Source organism: Ahaetulla prasina, chromosome 3, assembly GCF_028640845.1.
Source record: "Ahaetulla prasina isolate Xishuangbanna chromosome 3, ASM2864084v1, whole genome shotgun sequence".
NCBI lineage: Eukaryota > Metazoa > Chordata > Lepidosauria > Squamata > Colubridae > Ahaetulla > Ahaetulla prasina.
Window position 1 is genome coordinate 225,849,379 of NC_080541.1, and position 26,620 is coordinate 225,875,998.

At 43.3% G+C, this 26,620-nt stretch overlaps 1 protein-coding gene across 8 annotated transcripts in view; it reads right to left on the minus strand.

The window, feature by feature from the left end:
* Positions 1–26,620, minus strand: part of RTEL1 (regulator of telomere elongation helicase 1) — a 157,968-nt gene that overhangs the window by 102,755 nt on the left and 28,593 nt on the right. For all 8 annotated transcript variants that reach the window (XM_058177924.1, XM_058177926.1, XM_058177928.1 and 5 more), the window contains exons 10-15: positions 26,007–26,160; positions 24,020–24,058; positions 23,128–23,206; positions 18,964–19,061; positions 9,086–9,141; positions 368–442 (exon numbers count right to left, since the gene is read on the minus strand). In XM_058177924.1, coding sequence (XP_058033907.1) covers positions 368–442; positions 9,086–9,141; positions 18,964–19,061; positions 23,128–23,206; positions 24,020–24,058; positions 26,007–26,160 — 501 coding nt within the window. The remainder of the gene's footprint in view (positions 1–367; positions 443–9,085; positions 9,142–18,963; positions 19,062–23,127; positions 23,207–24,019; positions 24,059–26,006; positions 26,161–26,620) is intronic.

The window sequence follows — 26,620 nt, forward strand, 5'->3', positions numbered from 1 at the left end:
ATTTTGGGTCAGTCCTCTCTTCTTAGCCCATCCCACCTCAAAGGATTGCTGTTGTGGAGAAAATAGTTGGAGGAAGGAGTATTAGATACGTTCACCGTCTTCAGTTATTTACAAAAATAATAAAGGGAGTACAAAGAAAAGTCTTAAAAAACCCCAGAAGTTAAACTGAAGAGCTGTGAAACCTGTGCTTTCCATTTCCTTAAAATGTAGTGTCTATTTAAATTTAACTTAAGTTTAGGTGCCACTTAACTTGAAACAATTCTTATTTAGCCTATTGAAATCTTACAAAGATTTGAAAATCATACTCTAATTTTCTAGCAAAAAGCAACTAAAGAATATATCATTGCCTTACAAGGGTATTACTTACCTTATAGTATTTTGAGACCACACGGCCTGCTACGATGCCGGGCGCCCCTTCTGATAAGCCAAAATTAAAAACAGTCTACAATAGAGGGAAAAACTAGAATTAAATGGGTGACAAATCCAGCCACATTTCTAGTAAAGTAGCATTAGAAAATGCCTTCCCCTTATCAGAAAAAGGGATTTCACTATGATCTTATGATTTTGCTGGCTCTCTAGTTCAGGGGTCTCCAACTTTAAGCCTGGACGACTTCAACTGGAGGACTTCAATTCCCAGAATTTAAAAAACTGTAGAATAGAATAGAATAGAATAGAATTTTATTGGCCAAGTGTGATTGGACACACAAGGAATTTGTCTTGGTGCATAGGCTCTCAGTGTACATAAAAGAAAAGATACGTTCATCAAAGTACAACATTTACAACACAATTGATGGTCAATATATCAATATAAATCATAAGGATTGCCAGCAACAAGTTATAGTCATACAGTCATAAGTGGAAAGAGATTGGTGATGGGAACTATGAAACGATTAATAGTAGTGCAGATTCAGTAAATAGTTTGACAGTGTTGATGGAATTATTTGTTTAGCAGAGTGATGGCCTTCGGGAAAAAACTGTTCTTGTGTCTAGTTGTTCTGGTGTGCAGTGCTCTATAGCGTCGTTTTGAGGGTAGGAGTTGAAACAGTTTATGTCCAGGATGCGAGTAATCTGCAAATATTTTCACGGCCCTCTTCTTGATTCGTGCAGTATACAGGTCCTCAATGGAAGGCAGGTTGGTAGCAATTATTTTTTCTGCAGTTCTAATTATCCTCTGAAGTCTGTGTTTTTCTTGTTGGGTTGCAGAACCGAACCAGACAGTTATAGAGGTGCAAATGACAGACTCAATAATTCCTCTGTAGAATTGGATCAGCAGCTTCTTGGGCAGTTTGAGCTTACTGAGTTGGCGCAGAAAGAACATTCTTTGTTGTCCTTTTTTAATGATGTTTTTGATGTTAGCTGTCCATTTGAGATCTTGCGATATGATAGAACCTAGAAATTTAAAGGTTTCTACTGTTGATACTGTGTTGTCTAGTATTGTGAGAGGTGGAAGTATGGAAGGGTTTCTCCTAAAGTCTACCACCATTTCTACGGTTTTGAGTGTGTTCAGTTCCAGATTGTTTTGGTTGCACCACAAGGCTAGTCGTTCGACCTCTCGTCTATATGCGGATTCGTCATTGTCTCAAATGAGACCAATCACTGTTGTGTCATCTGCGAACTTCAGTAGCTTAACAGATGGATCATTGGAGATGCAGTCATTGGTATACAGAGAGAAGAGAAGTGGGGAGAGCACACAGCCTTGGGGGGCCCCTGTGCTAATTGTACAGGTATTTGATGTGATCTTGCTTAGCTTCACCTGCTGCTTCCTGTTTGTTAGGAAGCTTGTGATCCACTTACAAGTCTGTTCCAGTACCTGTAGCTGGTTTAGCTTAGTTAGAAGAATGTCTGGAATGATGGTATTGAATGCTGAACTAAAGTCTACAAAAAGGATCCTTGCATAGGTCTTTGGAGACTCAAGATGTTGTAGGATGTAGTGCAGAGCCATATTAACAGCATCATCTGTTGATCTATTTGCTCAGTATGCAAATTGCAAGGGGTCTAACAACGGATCCGTAATGGTTTTCAGGTAGGAAAGCACTAGCCTTTCAAAGGTTTTCATGACTACAGATGTTAAAGCAACTGTAAAATTTAAAATTTAAAAAATGTAAAAAAGCTCCATTCACCAATCAATATGTAGCAACACAGCCAACCAATCAGCTTGCAACAACTAGGCCATCAATTCAAAATACACCCCCCCACCAGTATTTATAGAGAAACAGCAGTTAAAATCCACACTTTGTCACATAAGAACAAAGCCAAAAACTCCAGCCTGAAGATGATGAGTGAGATCTCATCGAGCCTTCGGAACCCCAAAGTCCAAATACAAATATTCTCTTGTATTGGCGGGGATGTTTTTCTTTATGGGTTTTCTGACTTCTGGTAAAAGCCATTCTGTTTTTAAAAGTATTTCTGATCTGAAGGTGATTAACATCAGTTTCTCATCATGATTAGTTGGAGACCCGCAGCTACCACTGACCTCTATTGGGGGAATGGGGACCATTTACTGGCCCATCTTGCGTTTCTAACAGATGTCTCAGAAACCTCTCAATACAGATAGTCTTCGACTTACAACAGTTCATTTAGTGAACGATGACTGTTTTTCATGACCTTTGCAGCATTCCCATGATTATGTAATCGAAACTCAGATGCTTGGCAACTGGTTTATATTTATGACTGTTGCAGTGTCCCGGGGTCACGTGATCCCCTTTTGCGACCTTCTGACAAGCAAAGTCAATGGGAAAGCCGGATTCATTTAACAACCGTGTCACTAATTTAACAACTGCAATTATTCACTTAACAACTCTGGCAAGATAGGTTGTAAAATGGGGGAAAATTCACTTTTACATATGTCTCGCTTAGCAACAGAAATTTTTGGCTCAATTGAGGTCACACATCGAGGACTACCTGTAGCTGATTTTGTGTATCTGTCCACGAGATCTGTCTGAGACCACTTTATTACAAACCCTGTATTTTTTTCATTTGGCTTCTTAACAAATTCAATCACAGCATTGAATCACTGTAACAATAGAAAACATGACCCCCTGAATAGCAGCACACAGGTAGTCCTCGATTCATTTAGTGACCGTTCAAAGTTACAGCGACACTGAAAAAAGTGACTTATGATCATTTTCCCCAGTTACTACCTTTGTAGCATCCCTAGAATCATGTGATCAAAATTCAGATGCTTAGCAATAGCAATAGCACTTAGATTTATATATAGCTTTACAGCCCTCTCTAAATGATTTTACATAGTCATTATCTTGCCCCCAACAATTTTGGTCCTCCTTTGACTCACCTCAGAAGGATGGAAGGCTGAGTCAACCTTGAGCCTGGTGAGATTTGAACTGCCAAATTGCAGGCAGCCAGCAGGCAGCAGAAGTCGCCTGCAGTACTGCACTCTAATCACTGGTTCATACTTATGACCATTGCTGTGTCCCAACGTCATGTGATCACCTTTGGTGACCTTGTGACAAACAAAGCCAATGGGGTAGCCAGATTCACTTAACAAATGGGTTTCTAACTTAACACCTGCAGTGATTCACTTAACAACTGTGGCAAGGAAGATCGCAAAATGGGGCAGAAATCAGATGTCTAACAACAGAAATGTTGGGCTCAATGGTGGTGATAAGTCAAGGACTATCTGTACAATCAGCGAAGCCCATTTAAAATGTCCATACTTGGCAAGAGAAGTTTGCCTACAAATGATTAAATCCTTAACAGAGACTGAGCAACAAACATCAAAATTCTGGGTTTTGTTCCTGGCGTTGCTGCATGCAGGCCTTATCCATTTTAATACTTCTCTGCAATGTTATCCAAACAGAACCAAAAGAAAAACAATAGAATTATTTTTTCTTTTTCCAACGAAATCTGTGTTCTGAAATGTATGTTTACAAAACTTCCTGGAACGAAGGACAAAGCCCATTTAAGAAGAAATAGGGGGGGGGAAAAAGACAAGCATTGCTTCGGAAAAGCAAAGGAAAATAACTCCCTGCAGAGAAACTCCATTCATGGAATATGCCTCTTTGTTCTTTCAGAGCCCTATTGTCTTCGTAGTCCTACCTCATTACCCGAGTGGTTCCCCTGAATTGCCTCACTGGCCTCGCAAAGCTCACAATGTGTTACATGCAATCAAATATCTTGCTCGCTGCTTCCAGTCACAACCATGGTGGATATTAACAATTCATTCTGTCCTTTATTTCGGCCTATCTTTCTCCCCAGTGTTATTACTGCAGGTAGCCCTCGACCTACGACCACGGTTAAGACTTCCTGGACTTGTCTGTCCAGGAAAGGACACAACTGGCGCACAGAAGCCCAAGGAAGAGACAGTCTCCAATACAGGTAGTCCTCCATTTACAACAGTTCATTTAGTGACCATTTAGTGACTGAAAAAATGAATTATGAATTATGACCGTTTTTCACACGACCGTTGCAGCATCCCCATGATCATGTAACCAGAACTCAGATGCTTGGCAACCGGTTCATATTTATGACCATTGCAGTGTCCCGGGGTCACGTGATCCCCTTTTGCGACCTTCTGACAAGCAAAGTCAGTGGGGAAGCCAGATTCAACTTAACAACCAGGTTACTAATGAACAACTACAGTGATTTCCTTAACCATTGTGGCATTGTGGCTCAACGTCATAAAATGGGGCAAAACACACTTAACAAATATCTTGCTTAGCCACAGAAATGTTGGGCTCAATTGTGATCATAAGTCAAGTAAGCAGCATTATTTTGGGCTCTGTGACCCAAGGGTTTTTTGTTTTGTTTTTTGCATTTATATCCCGCCCTTCTCCGAAGACTCAGGGCGGCTTACACTATGTCAAGCAATAGTCTTCATCCATTTGTATATTATATACAAAGTCAACTTATTGCCCCCAACAATCTGGGTCCTCATTTTACCTACCTTATAAAGGATGGAAGGCTGAGTCAACCTTGGGCCTGGTGGGACTTGAACCTGCAGTAATTGCAAGCAGCTGCTGTTAATAACAGACAGACTTAGTCTGCTGAGCCACCAGAGGCGTAAGATCCTTCTGCTAGCCTTTGGTACTATGTTTGATAAGCATTCTGAGACCGGCTCGTATTGTTTTCATGGAACTTTTCGTACTGCAGATTGTAAGCTGCTTACGGCCATATAAACAGATGGCGTAAAAAATTGCTGGAACTGAGTAATAGGTGGTATTTTTTTGTTCCTGCTGTGAAATTTCCTAGTGCTTCGCTCCAAATTTACTATTCCTTTTACTATTTTCATTTTAGAATGTTTTAAAATGATGAGGATGATCAAAGTAGGCCTTGGGTGGGAGGACTGAAAGAACAGAATGGCGGAAGGGAAATAATGTTATGCAAAAACAGATTATTAAATTCTCTGAAGGGCGATAGTTAACCAGGTCACTTCCACATTCAGTAGCTCTGTTTCCATAACCTGCTAAATTTGTTTTAACCCTATGGTTATGGTTTTTGAAGAAATAGTCCCTGCTCGGCAATTATACAGGTAGTCCTCGACTTACGACCGCAATAGAGCCCAACATTTATGTTGCTAAGCGGGACATTTGTTAAGTGAGTTTTGCCCCATTTTATAACTTTTCTTGCCATAGTTGTTAAGTGAATCATTGCAGTTCTTAAGTTAATAATCCGGTTGCTAAGTGAATCTGGCTTCCACACTGACTTTATCAGGTCGCAAAAAGGTGTTAATAATAATAATAACAGAGTTGGAAGGGACCTTGGAGGTCTTCTAGTCCAACCCCTGCCCAGGCAGGAAACCCTACACCATTTCAGACAAATGGTTGTCCAACATCTTCTTAAAAACTTCCAGTGTTGGAGCATTTACAACTTTTGTAGGCAAGTTGTTCCATTGATTAATTGTTCTAACTGTCAGGAAATTTCTCCTTAGTTCTAGGTTGCTTCTCTCCTTGATTAGTTTCCACCCATTGCTTCTTGTTCTACCCTCAGGTGCTTTGGAGAATAGTTTGACTCCCTCTTCTTTGGGGCAGCCCCTCAGATATTGGAAGACTGCTATCATGTCTCCCCTGGTCCTTCTTTTCATTAAACTAGACATACCGAGTTCCTGCAACCGTTCTTCGTATGTTTTAGCCTCCGTCATAAATATGAATCAGTTGCCAAGCAGCCGAATTTTGGTCATGTGACCGTGAGGATACTGCAATGGCTGTAAGTGTGAAAAACGGTCACTTTTTTTCAGTGATGTTGTAACTTCCAATGGTCACTAAATGAACTGTTGTAAGTCGAGGACTAAACTGTAATTGGAACCAGGACCTCCACTGCAGTCATAGGGTAAAATATTGAGTGACTGCACTGACTGATGACCGCGGTTGTGCCACTTCCCCACCTGCCGTTGTTAGGAAAATCCCGTGTGGTGACAGTATCCCAGTGATGGGATCGCAAATTGAGACCTCCAGCTGGCTTCCCCATTGACTTTGCTTGTCAGAAACCAAAGATCGCAAAAGGCAATCGTGCCACTGCGGGACAATGCAAGGTTGCAATTCCAAGCGGATGGCAAGCGCCTGAATTGTGACCACGTGACCGTATGTGTGTGTGTGTGTGTGTGCGTGTGTGTGCTGCGATGGCCACCACTGCGAGGACCATCCAAAGTCCTTTTCATTCAGCGCAGTTGTAATTCTGACTGGTTGCTTTACAAGAGGATGTTAAATGAGGCCTGGCTGTACTTCTGCCTGTTTAATGAGTTTGGATTTTAATGAACTGTGCAAAGCCTAGAAAATGGGTTAATTTGAGAATCAGGTCAAGCACACAGTGTACTATCAATGCAATTACAAGATAGGAATTGGGGAGCCACTGGATTTGCAGTTAATTATGCTAATGAAGTTAATGAAATCTTTGGACTTTTGCCAATGAGGAAAAGTATATTTCAATCAGAAGAGAGCTGGAAGGGACCTTGGAGGTCTTCTAGTCCAACCCCCTGCTCAAGCAGGAGATTCTATACCGTGATGGCGAACCTATGGCACGTGTGTCAGAGGTGACAGGCAGAGCCCTTTTGTTGTGACTCCAGCCCCCGAACCTGACCCCATGTCCGAAAGTGACTCAGAAAGTGAGGGGGAAGGGCTGGTAAGGCTTACCTCGGAAGCATCAATTCCTTTGGCTCGGCTCCAGGAGCCAGAACCAGACCAGTCGGAGGACGTAATGAGGCTGTCATCCTGATTCCTCCCTTCCCCAGGCTACGTCTTCAGACCCAGCTGATAATAATAATAATCAAGCTTGGCTTGACCCGCACTTCAGAAGATTAGAGAGGCGGCATCATCAAAGGGAAGGGTGGGGCAGGAGCCTCACCCCACAGGATATATAAGGAGCTTTGGGACTGCTCTCAGTTCCACAGGAAGCAAAAGTTTAGCTGAACCGTTTCAAAGAGAGCTGAAAGTCTTGCCACGTGAGTCATTTGTTTGAACTTTGGCAGGCAGCTGCAATTTCTCTGCCAGGACTAATAAGAGCCGTGAGGCTGAAGGCCAGCTCATTAATCCAAAGTGGGGAAGGAGACAGAACACCTTACTGTGGGCATGCGCACCGTCGCCAGCTGCTCTTCTGGTTTCCGCTGCATGCATGCGCCCTGGCCAGCTGATCTTCGTACATGCCGGAGCCCCAGAAACCTAAAGACCAGCTGTTTCTTTTGCGTTTCTGGGGCTCCAGCGTGCAAAGACCAAAAACCACAAGACCAGGTGGCCAGCACGTGCATGCACGACCGCCAGCTGGTCTTCAGGTTTTTAGGGCTCCGTTGCGCGTGCACATGCACGCACAAACTTTCCAGTTTGGGCACTGTGCCGAAAAGGTTCGCCATCACTGCCCTATACCAGGGGTCCCCAACCTTGGCAACTTTAAGCCTGGAGGACTTCAACTCCCAGAATACCCCAGACAGCAAAGCTGGCTGGGGAATTCTGGGAGTTGAAGTCCACCAGGCTTAAAGTTGCCAAGGTTGGGGACCCCTGCTCTATACCATTTCAGGCAAGTGGCTGTCCAGTCTCTTCTTAAAAACCTCCAGTGTTGGAGGACCCACAAGTTTTGGAAAGAAGCCGTTCCACTGATTAATTGTTCTCACTGTTGGGAAATTTCTCCTTAATTCCGGGTTGCTTCTCTCCTTGATGAGTTTACATCCATTGTTTCTTATCTTGCCTTCAGGTGCTTTGGAGAATAGAATGACCCCCCTCTTCTTTGGGGCAGCCCCTCAAATATTGGATTAGTGCTATCATGTTCTTTTCTCTAGACTGGCCATACTCAGTTCCTGCAACCGTTCTTCATTTGTTTTAGTCTCCTGGCCTTTAATGAGTGCAATGAAATAGCTTCTTCTGTTTTTTTGCTAATATATACACCTATATATATATATATAATATATTTATATATATATGGCTCAGGGGCTAGGACGTTGAGCTTGTCGATTGAAAGGTCGGCAGTTCAGCGATTTGAATCCCTAGTGTTGCCGTGTAACGGGGTGAGCTCCTGTGACTTGTCCCAGCTTCTGCCAACCTAGCAGTTTCGAAAGCACGTAAAAATGCAAGTAGAAAAAATAGGGACCACCTTTGGTGGGAAGGGAACAGCGTTCCATGTGCCTTTGGCATTGAGTCATGCCGGCCACATGACCACGGAGACGTCTTCGGACACCGCTGGTTCTTTGGCTTTGAAACGGAGATGAACACCGCCCACTAGAGTCGGCAACAATTAGCATGTATGTGCGAGGGGAACCTTTTCCTTTACCTTTACATCTATATATTAGCAAACTGGGGTTGAAAACAACTTGATGGTACATAATTAATCATGGATGTGTTACAGTAGATATCACCATAGAGTCTAAAGCAACTTTAAGACGTGTGGATTTCAACTCCCAGAATCCTTAGCCAGGATGTATTGGAAGTGCAGACACCTTAAGGTTGCTGATTTTGAAAAACATAAGTGTAATGATTTTGGTCAAATTCCTTTTGATCAAAAAGTACATCTCTTTTGTCCTGATTAATTTAGTGTAAAGTATAGCTTAGAGAGTCATCTAGTGGTGGTTAGGAAAACATCAAGCACGATGAACACCAATAATAAAAATACGTATTTTATATATTTAATTCAAGAACTGAAAGTTTACCTGAATTACATCTGCAAATTTATGCAGTCCCGCGGTGTTAGTGAATATCCCAGAACCTAGAATAAACAAGTATGAAAATAGTATTTCTATATATCCCTCCAAAAAATGCACACGACAAACATTCATTGAATATACTGTTTCCCTTGTTTTGTTATTCACGACCAAACATACAGCAAGTTTACAAGATGGTGTTAAATAAAGTTACCTAAATTTACTGCCGGCAGTACTGTTACTGCCGTGGACAGATCATTCTCTCCTTCGCCTGGACTTTCGGACCGCAGACCCTCACCGCAGGGAGACGGAGCCAATTCGCTGGTTCCGTCCCAGGCGCCTGATGGACTCGAGTAGGTTCCTGACGGAGCTTGGGCCATTTCCTGAGGAGCTGGCCCACGGCTCGGCCAAGGAACTCGCCGCCGCCTGGGAAAGGGCAGCGGCCGGGGCTTTGGATCGCGTCGTGCCGATGCGGCCTCTGACCCAGCACTGCTCTCGACCGGCTCCTTGGTTTACTGAGGAGCTGAGAGAGATGAAGCGCCGGAGAAGACGCCTAGAGAGCGCCTGGAGGGCCAGCCGCTCCGAATCTGACCGAACACTAGTACGGTCACACATTCAGACCTATCTAGTGGCAATAAGGACGGCAAAGCAAGTATACTTGGCCGCCCTTATAGCATCGGCAGATAACCGCCCAGCCGCCTTGTTTAGAGCGACCCGCTCCCTTCTGTTTCAGGGGGCTCGGGAGGACCCCTTGCAAGGTCGGGCTGAGGAATTTGGAAGTTATCTGCACGATAAAATCGCTCAGATCCGGGATGGGTTGGACATGGATTGGGTAGATCCGGACGGGATGACGCGGGCACGTCTTGAGAACATTGTTTGGGCTGAGTTTGATCCTGTGACTGCCGATGACATGGACAGGATACTGGGGAGGTTGAATGCCACCACATGTTTATTGGACCCGTGTCCCTCCTGGTTAGTACTGGCTACCCAGGAGGTTACACGGGGCTGGCTCCAGGGAATTATCAGCACTTCTCTGAGGGAGGGAGTCTTCCCAGCCATCTTGAAAGAGGCGGTAGTGAGGCCCCTCCTTAAGAAGCCTTCCCTGGATCCAGCTATTTTAGTTAATTATCGTCCAGTCTCCAACCTTCGCTTTCTGGCGAAGGTTGTAGGGAGTGTGGTGGCTTGGCAACTCCCCCAGTACCTGGAGGAAACTGTTTATCTAGACCCGTGCCAGTCCGGCTTCAGGCCTGGGTACAGCACAGAGACGGCTTTGGTCGCGTTGGTTGATGATCTCTGGAGGGCACGGGACAGAGGTTGTTCCTCTGTTCTTGTCCTGTTAGATCTATCAGCAGCGTTCGATACCATCGACCATGGTATCTTGCTGCGGCGGTTGGAAGGCTTGGGGGTGGGAGGCACCGTTTTACGGTAGTTCTCCTCCTACCTCTCCGACCGCTCGCAGACGGTGTTGACAGGGGGGCAGTGATCGACCCCTAGGCAACTCACTTGTGAGGTGCCGCAGGGGTCGATTCTCTTGCCCCTCTTGTTCAACATCTATATGAAGCCGCTGGGAGAGATCATCCATGGTTTCGGGGTGAGCTGCCAGCCGTATGCTGACGATACTCAATTGTACATCTCCACCCCGAACCACCCCAACGAAGCCGTCGATGTGATGACTCAGTGTCTTGAGGCCGTTCAGGTCTGGATGGGGACGAACAGACTCCGACTCAACCCATCCAAGACGGAGTGGCTGTGGTTGCCGGCGTCCCGGCACAGTCAGCTTATTTCATCGCTGACTGTGGGGGGGCGAATAGAATAGAATAGAATTTTTTATTGGCCAAGTGTGATTGTTTTATTGGCCAAGTGTACATAAAAGAAAAGATACGTTCATCAAGGTACAACATTTACAACACAATTGATGGTCAATATATCATTGAATCGTTAGCCCCCAGGGAATCAGTGCGCAATTTAGGCGTTCTCCTGGACGCACGGCTGTCTTTAGAAGACCATTTGACAGCCGTCGCCAGGGGAGCTTTTCATCAGGTTCGCCTGATTCGCCAATTGCGCCCTTTCCTGGACCGGGACGTGTTATGCACGGTCACTCATGCCCTCGTCACTTCCCGTCTGGATTACTGCAATGCACTCTACATGGGGCTCCCCTTGAGAAGCACCCGGAGGCTCCAACTGGTGCAGAATGCGGCTGCGCGGGGAATTGAGGGAGCTCCTCGTAGCTCCCATGTAACACCTCTCCTGCGTAGGCTGCATTGGTTGCCGGTGGTCTTCTGGGTGCACTTCAAGGTGTTGGTTATCACCTTTAAAGCGCTCCATGGCATTGGACCGGGATATTTACGGGACCGCCTGCAGCCGCCAGTTCCTTCCCATTGTCCGATACGTCCAGTGCGCGCCCATAGGGAGGGTCTTCTTAGGGTGCCGTCGGTTAGTCAATGTCGGCTGGCGGCCCCCAGGGGAAGGGCATTCTCTGTGGGGGCCCCGGCTTTATGGAATGAGCTGCCGGTGGGACTCCGTCTCCTCTCTGATCTCCGGACCTTTAAGCACGAGCTCAAGACTTTCTTTTTTCACCAAGCGGGGCTGGCCTGATTGATTTTAGTATGGGGATTTTAGTGGGTTTTTTATAGGGTTTTACCTAGGTTTTAGTTTTGATAAATTTTAGCTAATATTTTAATGTTACAGCGATTGAATCAGTTTTTTAAATTTGATAGTGTATTTTAAATTTTGGGGGATTCTTGTTGTTTTATTGGCTGTACACCGCCCTGAGTCTTCGGAGAAGGGCGGTATAAAAATATGAATAAATAAATAAATAAATAAATAAATAAATAAATAAATAAATAAAATTCCAACTACTTGTTCACAATATAGGTAGTGCTCATCTTACAACCGTTCATTTAGTGACCATTCAAAGTTACAACAGCACTGAAAAAAGTGACTTATGGCCATTTTTCACACTTATGACCATTGCAACATCCACTTGGCCACGTGATTTACCATCAGATGGTTGACAAATGACTCCTATTTATGATGGCTGCAGCTTCCCGGGGGGGGGTGTCACATGATCATCTTTGGCGACCTTCTGACAAGCAAAGTGTCAGGCCTGGAAACCATACTAGACTTTAGGGTTCCAGACGCTGCCACATTTTTTCCCCTGAGGGGAGGAAGGGGGGTTGAGGGTTATGGTAACATTCTTCAAGCGGTCAAGGTCGGATGGTGTTCACATCTGCAGGAAGAGTGGCGAGAAGATATTCGAATGGACTGGGAGAACGTGGGACCATGTGACCATCAAAGGGGTCAGGGGGGTGGGACTCTTGGGGTTTGTATAACTGGGAAAAGAATCCGGAAGTTCAGTTTTGGAATTTCACTCATCGTGTGCCAGTTTCCTCATGCGAGTAAAGAACTCTGAAAGACAATGGCTTCTGAGTTTTTTTTATGCAGAGGAGGTTTTTCTGGAACCTTGACATAAAGTCAATGGGGAAGCCAGATTCACTTAACAACCGTGTGACTAATTTAACAACTGCAGCGGTTCACTTAACAAACGTGGCAAGAAAAGTCGTAAAATGGGGCAAAACTCACTTAAGAAATTCCTCACTTAGCAACATAAATTCCATGCTCAATTGTGGCTGTAAATCGAGGACTACCTGTATATGGTGGGATGATAATCAGAAGTCTTAAGGGCCAAAGACATCAATTCAGTCCGAACAGCTCCTCCAAAAATTGACAATAATGACCACCCAGTCTAGCCTTGGAAGCCTCCAGCCCCCTAATCATCTTTGAATAGAATAGAATAGAATAGAATTTTTATTGGCCAAGTGTGATTGGACACACAAGGAATTTGTCTTGGTGCATATGCTGTACATAAAAGAAAAGATACCTTCATCAAGGTACAACATTTACAACACAATTGATGGTCAATATATCAATATAAATCATAAGGATTGCCAGCAACAAGTTATAGTCATACAGTCATAAGTGGAAAGAGATTGGTGATGGGAACGATGAGAAGATTAATAGTAGTGCAGATTCAGTAAATAGTCTGACAGTGTTGAGGGAATTATTTGTTTAGCAGAGTGATGGCCTTCGGGAAAAAACTGTTCTTGTGTCTAGTTGTTCTGGTGTGCAGTGCTCTATAGCATCGTTTTGAGGGTAGGAGTTGAAACAGTTTATGTCCAGGATGCGAGGGGTCTGTTGCTCTGAGGCCTGTGAAATTTTACATGGAAAGATTTCAATGCACAGGGTGAGACTAGGGTGAAGCTGCCATACCTAGAGATGAAGCAGGTACACAAGAAGGGTGGATAAAAAGCCAGGAATCTTGTCGAAAGGATCCCTTTGGGAAATAATTATTATTTCCTGCCCTTATTTGTATAAACAAGTCAAGGTGGCAAACATATTCAAGACTCCTTCTTCCTCCTATTTTCCCCACAACAAACCTGTGAGGTGGGATGGATTGAGAGAGAGAGAGAGTGATTGGCTCAAAATCAGCCAACCAGCCTTCATGCTGAAACGGGACTAGAACTCACAGCCTCTTATTGATTGGCCCAGAGTCACCAAGCTCTCTCTTATGTTTAAGGTGGGACCAGAACTCATAGCCTCTTGTTGATTGTCCCAAAATCACCCAACTGTTTTTTTCGCCTAAGATAAGACTAGAACTCGCGAAAATAAGGGGGGTAAATGCCACCTGAACCGGACAAAAGAACTTGGGTCTGATCACATGGAAAACTCCTCCCCAAATCCCATTAACAGCTACCAGATTTGTCAATCAACGAGGTAAGAGTAGTTGCCAATCTTGTCAATCAACAAAGCAAGGTCTTTGGGGGATAAAAGGGGTCCAGAAGCCCACCCACTCTTTGGGTTGTCTTTGGATCCAGACTGGGTGACCACCGTCCCCTAGTGCCTAGCAGCCTAGTTGTGAGGGACCTTGGTAAGTGTGAAGGAGCGTTTGTATGCATGTGAGAAAGAACAAAAGCACATTTTAAATGAAGAACGGTTGCAGGAATTGGGTATTGCCAGTCTAGAGAAAAGGAGGACAAGGGGTGACATGACAGCAGTCTTCTAGTATTTGAGAAGCTGCCCCAAAGAAAAAGGGATCAACTTATTTTCCAAAGCACATGAAGGCAGGACAAGGGCCGGTTTAGCTCTGCCTGGTAAGGCCTGTTATTAAGAACACAGTAGCCTGCAATTACTGCAGGTTCGAGCCCGGCTCAAGGTTGACTCAGCCTTCCATCCTTTATAAGGTAGGTAAAATGAGGACCCAGATTGTTGGGGGGGCAATAAGTTGACTTTGTAAAAATATATACAAATAGAATGAGACTATTGCCCTATACATTGTAAGCCGCCCTGAGTCTTCGGAGAAGGGCGGGGTATAAATGTAAACAAACAAACAAAAAAAAGAAACAACGGATGGAAACTAATGAAGGAGAGAAGCTACCTGGAATTAAGGAGAAACTTCCTGACAGTGAGAACAATGAATCAGTGGAATGAGTTGCTTCCAGAGGTTGTGGGCGCTCCAACATTGGAGGTTTTTAAAAAAAAGACTGGACAGCCACTTGTCTGAAATGGTATCGGGTATGATGGCGAACCTTTGGCACATGAGCCAGAGGTGGCACACAGCCCTCTCAGTGGGCACACGCACCGTCGGGTTTCTGACACTCTGGCACAGGCACCTTTCGGTTTGGGCACTCAGTGCCTAAAAGGTTCACCATCACTGGTATAGGGTCTCCTGCTTGAGACAGGGGTTGGACTAGAAGACCTCCAAGGTCCCTTTCAGCTCTATTCTGATTGACCTGACCAGTAAAGTTTTGCTCTTATTTTAAATTCACGGGGTCTTCAGGTCTTCCAAAGCAGGGATCTCCAACCTTGGCAACTTTAAGCCTGGTGGACTTCAACTCCCAGAATCCCCCAGCCAGCATTCTGGGAGTTGAAGTCCACCAGGCTTAAAGTTGCCAAGGTTGAAGAGCCCTGTTCCAAAGAACCGGTTGTATCTCAGTCTTCCGTTGAATGTGATTCAAGTGTGGCTAATGACCAGGGGTTTTTTAATTTATTTTTTATTTGCATTTATATCCCGCCCTTCTCCGAAGACTCAGGGCGGCTTACACTATGTCAAGCAATAGTCTTCATCCATTTGTATATTATATACAAAGTCAACTTTATTGCCCCCAACAATCTGGGTCCTCATTTTACCTACCTGGGAGGCTGAGTCAACCTTAGGCCTGGTGGGATTGTTGAGTGTGCGATCATAAAGTGAACTGGGGAGCATGTGTAACAACAGTATTTCATTCAGCCATGCAGTTAAATGATACGGGAAGTCACAACAGACACCAGGTCACCAGCAAGGGGGGGCGGGGACCCAAAACACAAGTATCCTTAAAAATGGAAACATTCATCACTTTGTAATTCAAACAGTTGAAGGGTTACAAACAGAGGAACTGCTCCAGAACATTGGAACAATTTCTTGTGAATTTGATATGACTCAGATACTGTATTCCTATTTGACAGGGATCACCCTACGGCCAATGTAGGAATCAAATTAATCGAGTTATTTTAATTTATGTGTCTCAAAGGTTTCCGGGTTAGCATTCTTTAATATTAACTGGCATACGTGTGTGATCAAAAGTCTTTAAACAGTTTTGTTTACTCAAAGTTTTAAGACGGGTGCTTAAGTGGATTATTTGGAAACGGAAAATTGGATTTAGCAGGTCGAAACCTGTCAAAAGCACTTAACATATTCCATAGAAATGGTTTCAAAATGATTCATCATTAATGGATAAATACAAAAAGAAAAAAAGACATTTAATTGTTCCACTGGCAGATGTGGGCTGATTGTGGCTAGGTATGCTTTCTAGGTATGCCAAAGCACCTGAGGGTAGAACAAGAAGCAATGGGTGGAAATTAATCAAGGAGAGAAGCAACTTAGAACTAAGGAGAAATTTCCTGACGGTGAGAACAATTAATCAGTGGAACAACTTGCCTGCAGAGGTTGTGAATGCCCCAACACTGGAAATCTTTAAGAAAATGTTGGATAACCATTTGTCTGAAATGGTGTAGAGTTTCCTGCCTGAGCAGGGGGTTGGACTAGAAGACCTCCAAGGTCCCTTCCAACTCTGTTATTATTATTATTATAAAACTCCTCTAGATTTTTAATTAGATTTAACCTGATTTGGGGAGCATTTCAACAGGAAGAGAGAGAAGCTAAGAGGATGAAAGGGGGGATCATAAGATACTTAAAGGTTTTGTCTAACTTAGCGGCTCCCAACCTTTTTTTATTATTATTATTATTATTATTATTATTATTATTATTATTATTATTATTATTATTATTATTATTATTATTATTATTATTATTATTATTATTTATTAAATTTTTATACCGCCCTTCTCCCGAAGGACTCAGGGTGGTTTACAGCCATGATAAAAACAACAACAGGATACACATAAAACCATAATTTAAAAAACTTATTTTACAAATGGCCGAATTAAAACATTTAGAATAAAACCCAAATTTTAAAATGTTAAAACATTAAAACTAATTAAAATCCTATTAAAATCCCATGCCAGTCCTGCGCGAACAAACAAATAGGTCTTCAGTTCTCGGCGGAAAATCCGAAGGTCCGGCAGTTGCTGAAGTCCAGGTGGAAGTTTGTTCTAAAGGGTGGGAGCCCCCACAGAGAAGGCCCTCCCCCTGGGGGCCGCCAGCCGACATTGCTTGGCGGACGGCACCCTAAGGAGTCCCTCTCTGTGCAAGCGTACAGGTCGGTGGGAGGCATTCGGTAACAGCAGGCGGTCCCGTAAGTACCCTGGCCCTAAGCCGGTTAGGGGCCGGTTTAGCTCAGGCTGGTAAAGCCTGTTATTAAGAACACAAAGCCTGCAATTACTGCAGGTTCGAGCCCGGCCCAAGGTTGACTCAGCCTTCCATCCTTTATAAGGTAGGTAAAATGAGGACCCAGATTGTTGGGGGGGCAATAAGTTGACTTTGTAAAAATATACAAATAGAATGAGACTATTGCCTTATACATTGTAAGCCGCCCTGAGTCTTCGGAGAAGGGCGGGGTATAAATGTAAACAAAAACAAAAAAAAAAAGCCATCAGGGACTGGTTCCATGGGGAGGTTTTTCCACAGACTGGAGGGGGCGTGGTTTCGTGTGCTGCCTGCATCCCACAGTTGGGTCTCCCCTAGTTTGTGCAGCCCAGTTTCTGGCATACCACGGCCCGGTGCCAGTCCATAGAACAGGAGTTGGGGGGGGGGGGCTGGTTTAACTCAGATCTGGGCATTTTAAAAAGCTAATATCCCTTACCATAATGTTATTGAAGCAGCCAATTCCATTGATTGTTATGGCCTTGTTTATACCAACCATAATTCCTGGATGGTTTCAAAGTCAGTTCAGTACAGGTAATCCTCGACTTACAAACAGTTTATTTAGTGACCGTTCGAAGTTACAACTACAGTGACAAGTGACTTACGACCGTTTTTCACACTTATGACCGTTGCAGCATCCCCCCAGTCAGGGGATGAAAAAAAATCACGCGTTTGGCAGCCGGTTCGTATTTATGACGGTTGCAGTGTCCTGGAGTCACGTGATCCCCTTTTGCGACCTTCTGAACAAGCTAAGGCAATGAGGAAGCTAGATTCGCTTAACAACCATGTTACTGACTTAAAAACTGTAGTGATTCACTTAACACCTGTGGCAAGAAAAATCGTAAAATGGGGCAAAATTCACGGAACCAATGTCTCATTGAACAGCAGAAATTTTGGGCTCAACTGTGGTCGTAAGTCGAGGACTACCTGCACACCACTCATTATAACACAGCTCCTATTGTTCTGTTTCCCTCCCCCAATACTCCCAACAAAGAGTCAGTCAAAGGCCTCCTCTTCTACTTTATTTACATAGATAAATGTCCTGGCCACGTCTACCCACGGGCCTGCCAAGTTTCTGGAGATAACGAGGAAATTATAGATAAGGCCAGAATTACTCACGAATATATTCTTCCCTCCATTGATACAGTTTGCCCGCGCAAATTCAAGTCCAAGACAAAAAACCAGGAAGTCCCGCCTCCTATTTATAGTCTCTGCAGATGTCCATCATTCCTTGGCTTTATCCCAACGCTGTTTCTGCTGCGCACGCCGGTCACGTCTGCGCAGTCTTGCATCACTCCAAAACTGTTCTTGGGGCATTGCCAAATCAGAAGAAGGCTCCAGAGAATCAGGCCTTGCCGGCCCCTCCTCCTCCCTTTGAGTGGGTGCCAGGGAGGGAGAGGGCCCAAGAGAAGCAGGGCTTGCCAGGTCTTCTCCCTCACTTTCTGAATCATCCGAGTCCAGGAGTCCGGGTCCAGGAACCTGGGTCACAATACCTATTTAGGATAAATGCCAGGCTACCTTGATCCAACAGAGCCAAAACTGGAGAATCTACCAGCATCTGCCCATTTCTGGACCGGGAGGCCCTTCTCATGGTCACCCCTGCCCTCTTGCAACCTCTTGCTTAGACTGCTGCAACGTGCTCTACATGGGGCCACCCTCAAGAGCATTGGGAAACTTCAGCTGGTGCAGAACTCAGCTGGGTGGGCAGTAAAATACAGGTAATCCTCGACTTACGACCACAGCATAGCCCAAAATTTCTGCTGCTAAGTGAGGCATGTGTTAAGTGAATTTGGCTCCATTTTACAACCTTCCTTGGCACAGCTGTTAACTAAATCGCTGCCGCGGTTAAGTTAGTGACACAGTTGTTAAAGTGAATCTGGCTTCTTCATTGACTTGGCTTGTCAGAAGGTCGTAAAAGGGGATCATGTGACCCCGGCCGGGACACTACAACCGTCATTATTATTATTATTCCAGTTTCCTGTACTCCCCAAGACAATCTTTTTCTCGTAAAAATGAGGTCTATACTTACGGCCAGCTAAATACTGCACAATTTGTTCCAGTGATTCAAGGAGAGAATTCTGGGTTTGGAATGTGATTTGAGCCTTTGCGAACAAGTCAAAGATGTAGCTAGAGATTCAAGCAGAAACACACTGTTAAGAAAGTATTTTTAGTACATCCTGAAAGGAAACAGCCTTCCTTTCCCTGTAGGATGAAAAACATGCTGTTATTCTTCGCTTACAAAATCCGATTATCTTTTTTTTTAAAACTTGCCATAAATCATCACTATGCCACCCACACTTGACATTGGATTCAAAAAGAAGGTGGGGAGGAAGGAGACAGTAGACTTTATAGCTCGATGCCTCATTGAAAGTATAAGTTAGCAGAAAGGTCAGCCTCATTCTGCGACAGCTGATCCCGGGTTTACCTGCAGAGATCAATGGCGCCACTCGTCTTAAAAGGAACGGTTCTGAAATAATTTTTCTGGTTTAACAAGAGGGAAGTCAATGGGTTTACGCACAAATGTTGCAAGCTAATTTAAATCACAGGTTGCTGTGAGGGTGACATGTGGAGGAGGAAGATAGCAGCCATTCCCCAGAGTTGCTAAAGGGAAGACGGCATATGGATTTACGGTTCTACCGATGATTCTGGCAGAACCAGCTTACTACAAACCCCATCAGCCAAGGAATGTTGGCTGGTGAGGTCTAGGAGAAGACCCTTCTCTACCAGGTCCGCCCCCCCACCTCTTTGGAACATCTTCCTGCTGGAGGTGAGATCAACCTCTTGGTCTTCAGGAAGAGCCTTAAAACCTGACTCTGCCAGTTGCCTCAAAATGACGCTATAGAGCATTGCACACCAGAACAACTAGACACAAGAACAGTTTTTTCCCGAAGGCCATCACTCTGCTAAACAAATAATTCCCTCAACACTGTCAAACTATTTACTAAATCTGCATTACTATTAATCTTCTCATAGTTCCCATCACCAATCTCTTTCCACTTATGACTGTATGACTGTAACTTGTTGCTGGCAATCCTTATGATTTATATTGATATACTGACCATCAATTGTGTTGTAAATGTTGTACCTTGATGAACGTATCTTTTCTTTTATGTACACTGAGAGCATATGTACCAAGACAAATTCCTTGTGTGTCCAATCACACTTGGCCAATAAAAATTCTATTCTATTCTATGATTATCATTAAGAGTTGTATCATTAAGTGTTAAATTTGTACCCTATAACCATCATTTGTGTTGTAAATGTTATACCCTGATGAAGGTATCTTTTCTTTTATGTACACTGAGAGCATCTGCACCAAGACAAATTCCTTGTGTGTCCAATCACACTTGGCCAATAAAAATTCTATTCTATTCTATTCTATTCTATTCTATTCTATTCTATTCTATTCTATTCTATTCTATTCTATTCTATTCTATTCTATTCTATTCTATTCTGCTGGAGGTGAGATCAACCTCTTGGTCTTCAGGAAGAGCCTTAAAACCTGACTCTGCCAGTTGTCTTGGGGCCCTGAAGGAGAAGCTGCAGGCTGGAGTGGTTGGTGCAGTGACAGAGAAGGCACCGCCTCCGCGGCTAACCTGGGATCTCTTAACTCTGCATTTAATATTTTGTAATTTTAATCTGATGGAAGAGAATATTTGTTGCTCAGGTTTCAACTGCAAGGTCCCTTGGTGCTCTGTGAACCTAATTGTTGTCTTGCAGAGGTTTCCTTACCCACCTAATAACATCCTCAATGCATTGAAGACGTTACCTAGTTTGGGTAATGAAACGTCTGTAAGAAAACAACGAAGATCAGGGAACACCAAGGACAATCCTCCTCCTCTCCCCCCTCCCTTCTCCTCCTCCTCCCTGCAAAACCATTCCCTTCTAGCACTGATAATGTTACTTAATTGGGTAATGAAACATCTACAAGAAAAACACCAAGCTGAGAGAGTACCAAGGACCCCACCATTTAAATCCATTTTAAATTGATAATGGTTCTTATATCTCTATTTTTATTATATCATAAGCAATCTAGAGTCTCCTTAAATCACAAGAAGGCCTATAAATTAGAAAAATAGATAGATAGATAGATAGATAGATAGATAGATAGATAGATAGATAGATAGATAGTAGATAGATATGGATGATAGGTAGATGATAGAAGGAAAGAGAGAGAGAGAAATGATAGATAGATAGATAGATAGATAAATAGATAGATAGATAGATAATGGATGATAGATAGATAGATAGATAGATAGATAGATAGATAGATAGATAGATAGATAGATAGATAGATAGATAGATAGATAGATAGATATGGATGATAGGTAGATGATAGAAGGAAAGAGAGACAGAGAGAGAAATGATAGATAGATAGATAGATAGATAGATAGATAGATAGATAGATAGATAGATAGATAGATAGATAGATAAATAATTTTATTTATTTATTGAATTTATATTGCCGCCTATTCGCCCATGGCAACTCAAGGCGGCTTACAGAATATAAACCTCATTTAAAACAATAACAACTAACAAAAAGAATCAAATAAATTAATATAGTACAATATAACAAAATCACCCCCCACCTCCCACCCCAGCAACAGCAGATCACACGAGGGATTCAATGGGCTCCCTGATCCCACTCTGGGTTCCCCAGGCCTGCTGGCAGAACCAGGTCTTCAGCACCTTCTGGAAGAGTGTCGGGGGGGGGGGCATTCTAATCTCTGGGAGAATGATGTTCTAGAAAGAGGGGGCCACCATGGAGAAGGCCCTCCTTCTGGGTCCCACCTCAGGGATGGGACCCGCAACATTGCTTGCCTTCTCTCTCTGGTGGGTCAGGTAGATGTGACCAGCAAGAGACAGTCCCTCAGATCACCTGGTCCCAAGCCATGAAGGGCTTTGAAAGTGACAACCAAGCACCTTGAATTGCACTCGGAAGCAAATCGGCAACCAATGCAGCTCTCGCAGGAAAGGTGAAATATGTGCACACCAGGGTCTGCACAAAAGATAGATTGATAGATCTTTCTTGCATTATTTCAGTTGTTTCCCCAAATGCCAAGGAAAACAGGCTCTGACTTTAATTATTAAATTTGCTTAATTAGAGATCTAAGAAATGCAGCATCCTTCCACGGCTCTCAAACTGGGAAGATAAGGAGAGAGAAGGGACATTCTTCTCTTCCTTGCTAGTATCTATTTCTTCCCACTTATTACTATAACCATGATGCTTGTATCTTTCAATGATATTGTTTTTGTTTCCTAGTATGATTTGATAGCTTATTAGTAAGTGTTGCACCTTTTCATTCTTGATGAATCTATTTTATTCTCCTTACGTACAATGAGAGCGTATACACCTAAGACAAATTCCTTGTGTGTCCATTCACACTTGGCCAATAAAGAATTCTACTCTACAAAGAATTCTATTCGATGCTTTTTTTTATATGGAAGAGGAACACCCTTTTAAGAGTCAAAATGAAGGCCTTAAATAACTCATTTTTACCAAGATGGAAGATCTGCTCATTAGCAGGAGCTCCCCAAAAAAGGAATGGATGCCACTTGAGACCCACCGCCTGGAGCTGCTCAGAACTGCATCTGGTCTCCAGCCTGGCGTATGTGAGCCGGGAAGGGGTGTACGTCTGCTTTATGTTGCTCTTAGCTCTTTGTAAGATGTAGCATTGTGGTTGTTCTTTACTCTGTGTTCTCCGATTTCTCTTAGGCTTAGCATCAACTATGGGACAAAGTATCCTCCCCCTCAATGTGACTGCAGGGTTCCACCATCAAATTCTAGATCAGGGGTACACAACCCCCGGGGCCACTAACAGGCCATGGCCTATTTGGAACCAGGCCACATGAGAGACGGGCCAGGGTGTGCGCTCAGCAGTTTCACTTGCATGCACAGCACACCACAGGCTTTTCTTCTCTCTTGCACGAGTGGAGCTGCAGGGAAGCTGGCAGGGAAGGCTGCAAGTTGCAATCACAGGATGTCTTGCTTAACAACCGTAGTGATGCACTTAATGACCCCAGCAAAAAAAAAAAAAAGATGCAGTCATGGGATGCCTTGCTTAATGAGGAATTTTCCGGTCCCGACTCTGGTCGGAACAAGCGGGTGAACAGAGAAGCGTGCAAAAATAAAGGTTACTCTAACACCAAGTTGGAAGAGATTTGTTTTTTTGTTTTTAATATTGGAACCTACCTTCCATCTTCCGTGAATCCACTTTCACTTGATGAGAGTTCTACGTCATCAATAGCGCTTTCTAGCTGCAGGAGAATCCCTTTAGGGCAGATAAAAGGAAAAGGGAGTGAAAATTTAATGTGGGTACCGATGGATGCTTAATCCAGTTCATGGAAGATGGCAAGGCATCTACTCTGTTGCGTGTACAGGTAGTCCTCGACTTACAGCAGTTCGCTTAGTGACCGTTCGAAGTTACGACGGCCCTGAAAAAAGTTGACTTATGACCATTTTTCATAGTTATGATAGCGGCAGCATTCCCGTGGTCACGTGATTCACATTTGACATCTGACTCACATGTATGACAGTTGCAGTGTCCCTGGATTGCATCCATGGGGAAGCCAGGTTCAGTTAATAATTGTGAACAGATCAGAAATGCAAACTGAACACTGGGTGAAGTTTGGAGCAGGTTGTCCTCACTTACTGACGGTAACTGGTGCCAGAAACTCCATCACTAAGTGATGTGATTGTAAGTACAATGTCACATGACTTCTGGCAGTTCCAGTTGCCGTTGTTTGGTGAATCCTAGGTGGTTGCAGTCTCCTGTAGTCACATGATCAGGATTTGCGACTTCCTGCTGGCTTCCCCTATTGATCACTTGTCAGAAGCTGGAAGTAAAGATCGCAAGTGATGTTCACATGAGTGCAGGATACTCTGATGTTGTCACTGTGCCTGAATCACAATCACATGACCATGTGAACACTGCAACAGCCATAACTACCAGGGCAATCCTTGTTTAGTCTCCTTGTTTAGCATCATCGTTATCTTCAAACAGTTGCTGAATGAGTGGATGCTAGGCGAGGACTACCTGAATAGGATTATTTTGGCTAAACTTCACAAGGAAAAAGGTACTTACGTTTTATTTTTGCTATATCTTCAAGTTCCATGTTCAGCCCTGTTTCAAGAAAAGGAGTTTTCATTCAATTTAGACTTACAGATGCCATCTTTTTCTATCATTCCATATATTCATAGAAAGAGAAATATTCACGTGATATATTTTGTACCTATTTTTAAGAGATTTATTTCAGACTTCTGTGGTGGGCGAAAAAATTAAAGACAAGAAGGTGTTCAAGAGCTTTGACGGGAATCTTGCAAGCCACTTCCGTTTCAAAACAGCCATGGCGCACAATCGCACGGAGGTAGGCTGTGTGCCCACTGCAGCACACTTAACAACCGTCTTTTATGTTTATGAAATCATGCAGAGTTCGATTACTCCCTGAGATTGGGGGGGGGGGGGAAGAAACTAGGCCTTTTGACAAAAAAAGCAATCCTTTCAAATCCCTGTGCCCCAAACTGGCCCAGAATTGCACAGTTTTATCACCTCCTTTGCCAACTCTCCACCAAAAAATAGCGGTGGTTGTGCATAAACATAAGAGAAGGTGGGTAGATGATTTCTTTCTAAGTTATCTCAGAATCATTTATTTAAAGTCGAGGGCAAATCCGGGACAGAAAAAAAATCAAGCTTTGCAATGCGTTTTTTCTACTATCTTTGATGACTGATGAAACTTCAGTTAGCCTAAAATAGAACTACCGTAGTTGATTGCTAGCTGGGATTGGCTTGTGTGACTATAACCTATAACCTTTCGTCGTGAGCTAAAAACATACTTATTCACTCAAGCAGGACTGGCATAAATAGTTGATTTTAAATTGGGGTTTTAGAGATTTTAAATATTTGTAAATTTTTAAATTATCGGCCATTTATTAATAGTTTCTTTTAATTTCTTTTAATTGTATATACTCTGTATTTTATTTCGGCTGTACACCGCCCTGAGTCCTTCGGGAGAAGGGCGGTATAAAAATCTAATAAAATAAAATAAATAAATAAATAAATAAAATGTCATTGTATTTTTCTGGCCCAGGTCAGCATTTTGTAGATTTTTAAAGTCTTAAAGAGTTTGGGATCAGTTTAATGTTTTCTTCTACTTTCTGTAGCTATTTGGATGCATAAATTGTCTTCAGGATGTCCCACCCACTCAGTTATCCTTTCAACACAAGGGAAAGTATGCATACAGGTAGTCCTCGACTTACAACCGGTAACATTTTAGAACCGTTTTGTTGAAAACCAGCACTTACTGCTGGTTTTTGCCAAAACCCACACCCATAGCAAACACAGGCAGTCCTCGACTTACGACCACAACTGAGCCCAAAATTTCTGTTGCTAAGTGAGACGTTTAAGCGAGTTTGCCCCATTTTATGACCTTTCTGGTCATAGTTGTTAAGCGAATCATTGTAGTTGCTAAATGAATCAAACTGTTGTTAAGTGAATCGGGCTTCCCAATTGACTTTGCTTGTCAGAAGGTCGCAAAAGGTGATCACAGGACCCCAGGATACTACGACCAACATAAAAATAAGTCAATTGCCAAGCGTCTGAATTTTGATCATGTGTCCATGGGGATGCTACAACGCTCGCAAATGTGAAAAGTCACTTTTTTCGGTGCCATTTTAACTCTGAATGGTCACTAAACGAACTGTTGCAAGTCGAGGACTACTTATAATGGTTCACCCTTACAACTAGCCCTGATGATGTTACCTAGTTGGGTAATTAAATGTCTGCAAGAAAACAAGCAAGTTCAGAGAGCACCAAGGAGCCTTCATTTCAACCCTGAGCTGCAAATGTTTTCCTTTATTGAGACTTACAACTGTGGTGCTTGCACTTACAACCACGTTTTTACAATCAATTACCGTCACAAAAATTGTTGTAAAATCAGATTGGGTTACGTGATTGACACATTTTACAACCATCATGGCAAATCATGTATGTTGAGGACTAGCTGTGGTATAAAACAATCACTCTTAGGTGGCCCAGTCAGTTTGTAGGTTCCTGTGCGCAGAGGCAATCCTACCTGAGTTGCTGTATTCCATATTGAATTCAGCGTTAAATTCATTCTGTTCAATTTTTTTGGCTTGGTCTTCTAAGACGATGTTGATGGCATCAACGGCTGAAGCTAAGTCATAGGGAGTCAGGTCAAAGGAGGTCAATTCTTCACACAATTGCTCCTGGAAAAGGAAAAAAAACAAACAAACAATGAAACGGTTGCATTTCGTCAGTTGCAGAGTTACCTTTGTGCAAGGGCAATTCTTGTGCTGCAAAGACAGCGGCATCCATAGTCAATAAAAACAAAATTATCCTTTTTTAAATATGCTTATTTGGCTGCTTCAAGCAGGATCCAAATCTTCTTGCCCTCCGTTCTGATTGCTGTTGTCAATCTGTTGTCAATCTGTTGATTGCTGTTGTCAAGTAAGGGCCTCTGGTGGCTCAGCAGACTAAGTCTGTCTGTTATTAACACAGCTGCTTGCAATTACTGCAAGTTCAAGTCCCACCAGGCCCAAGGTTGACTCAGCCTTCCATCCTTTATAAGGTGGGTAAAATGAGGACCCAGATTGTTGGGGGCAATAAAAAGTTGACTTTGTATATAATAGAATAGAATAGAATAGAATTTTATTGGCCAAGTGTGAT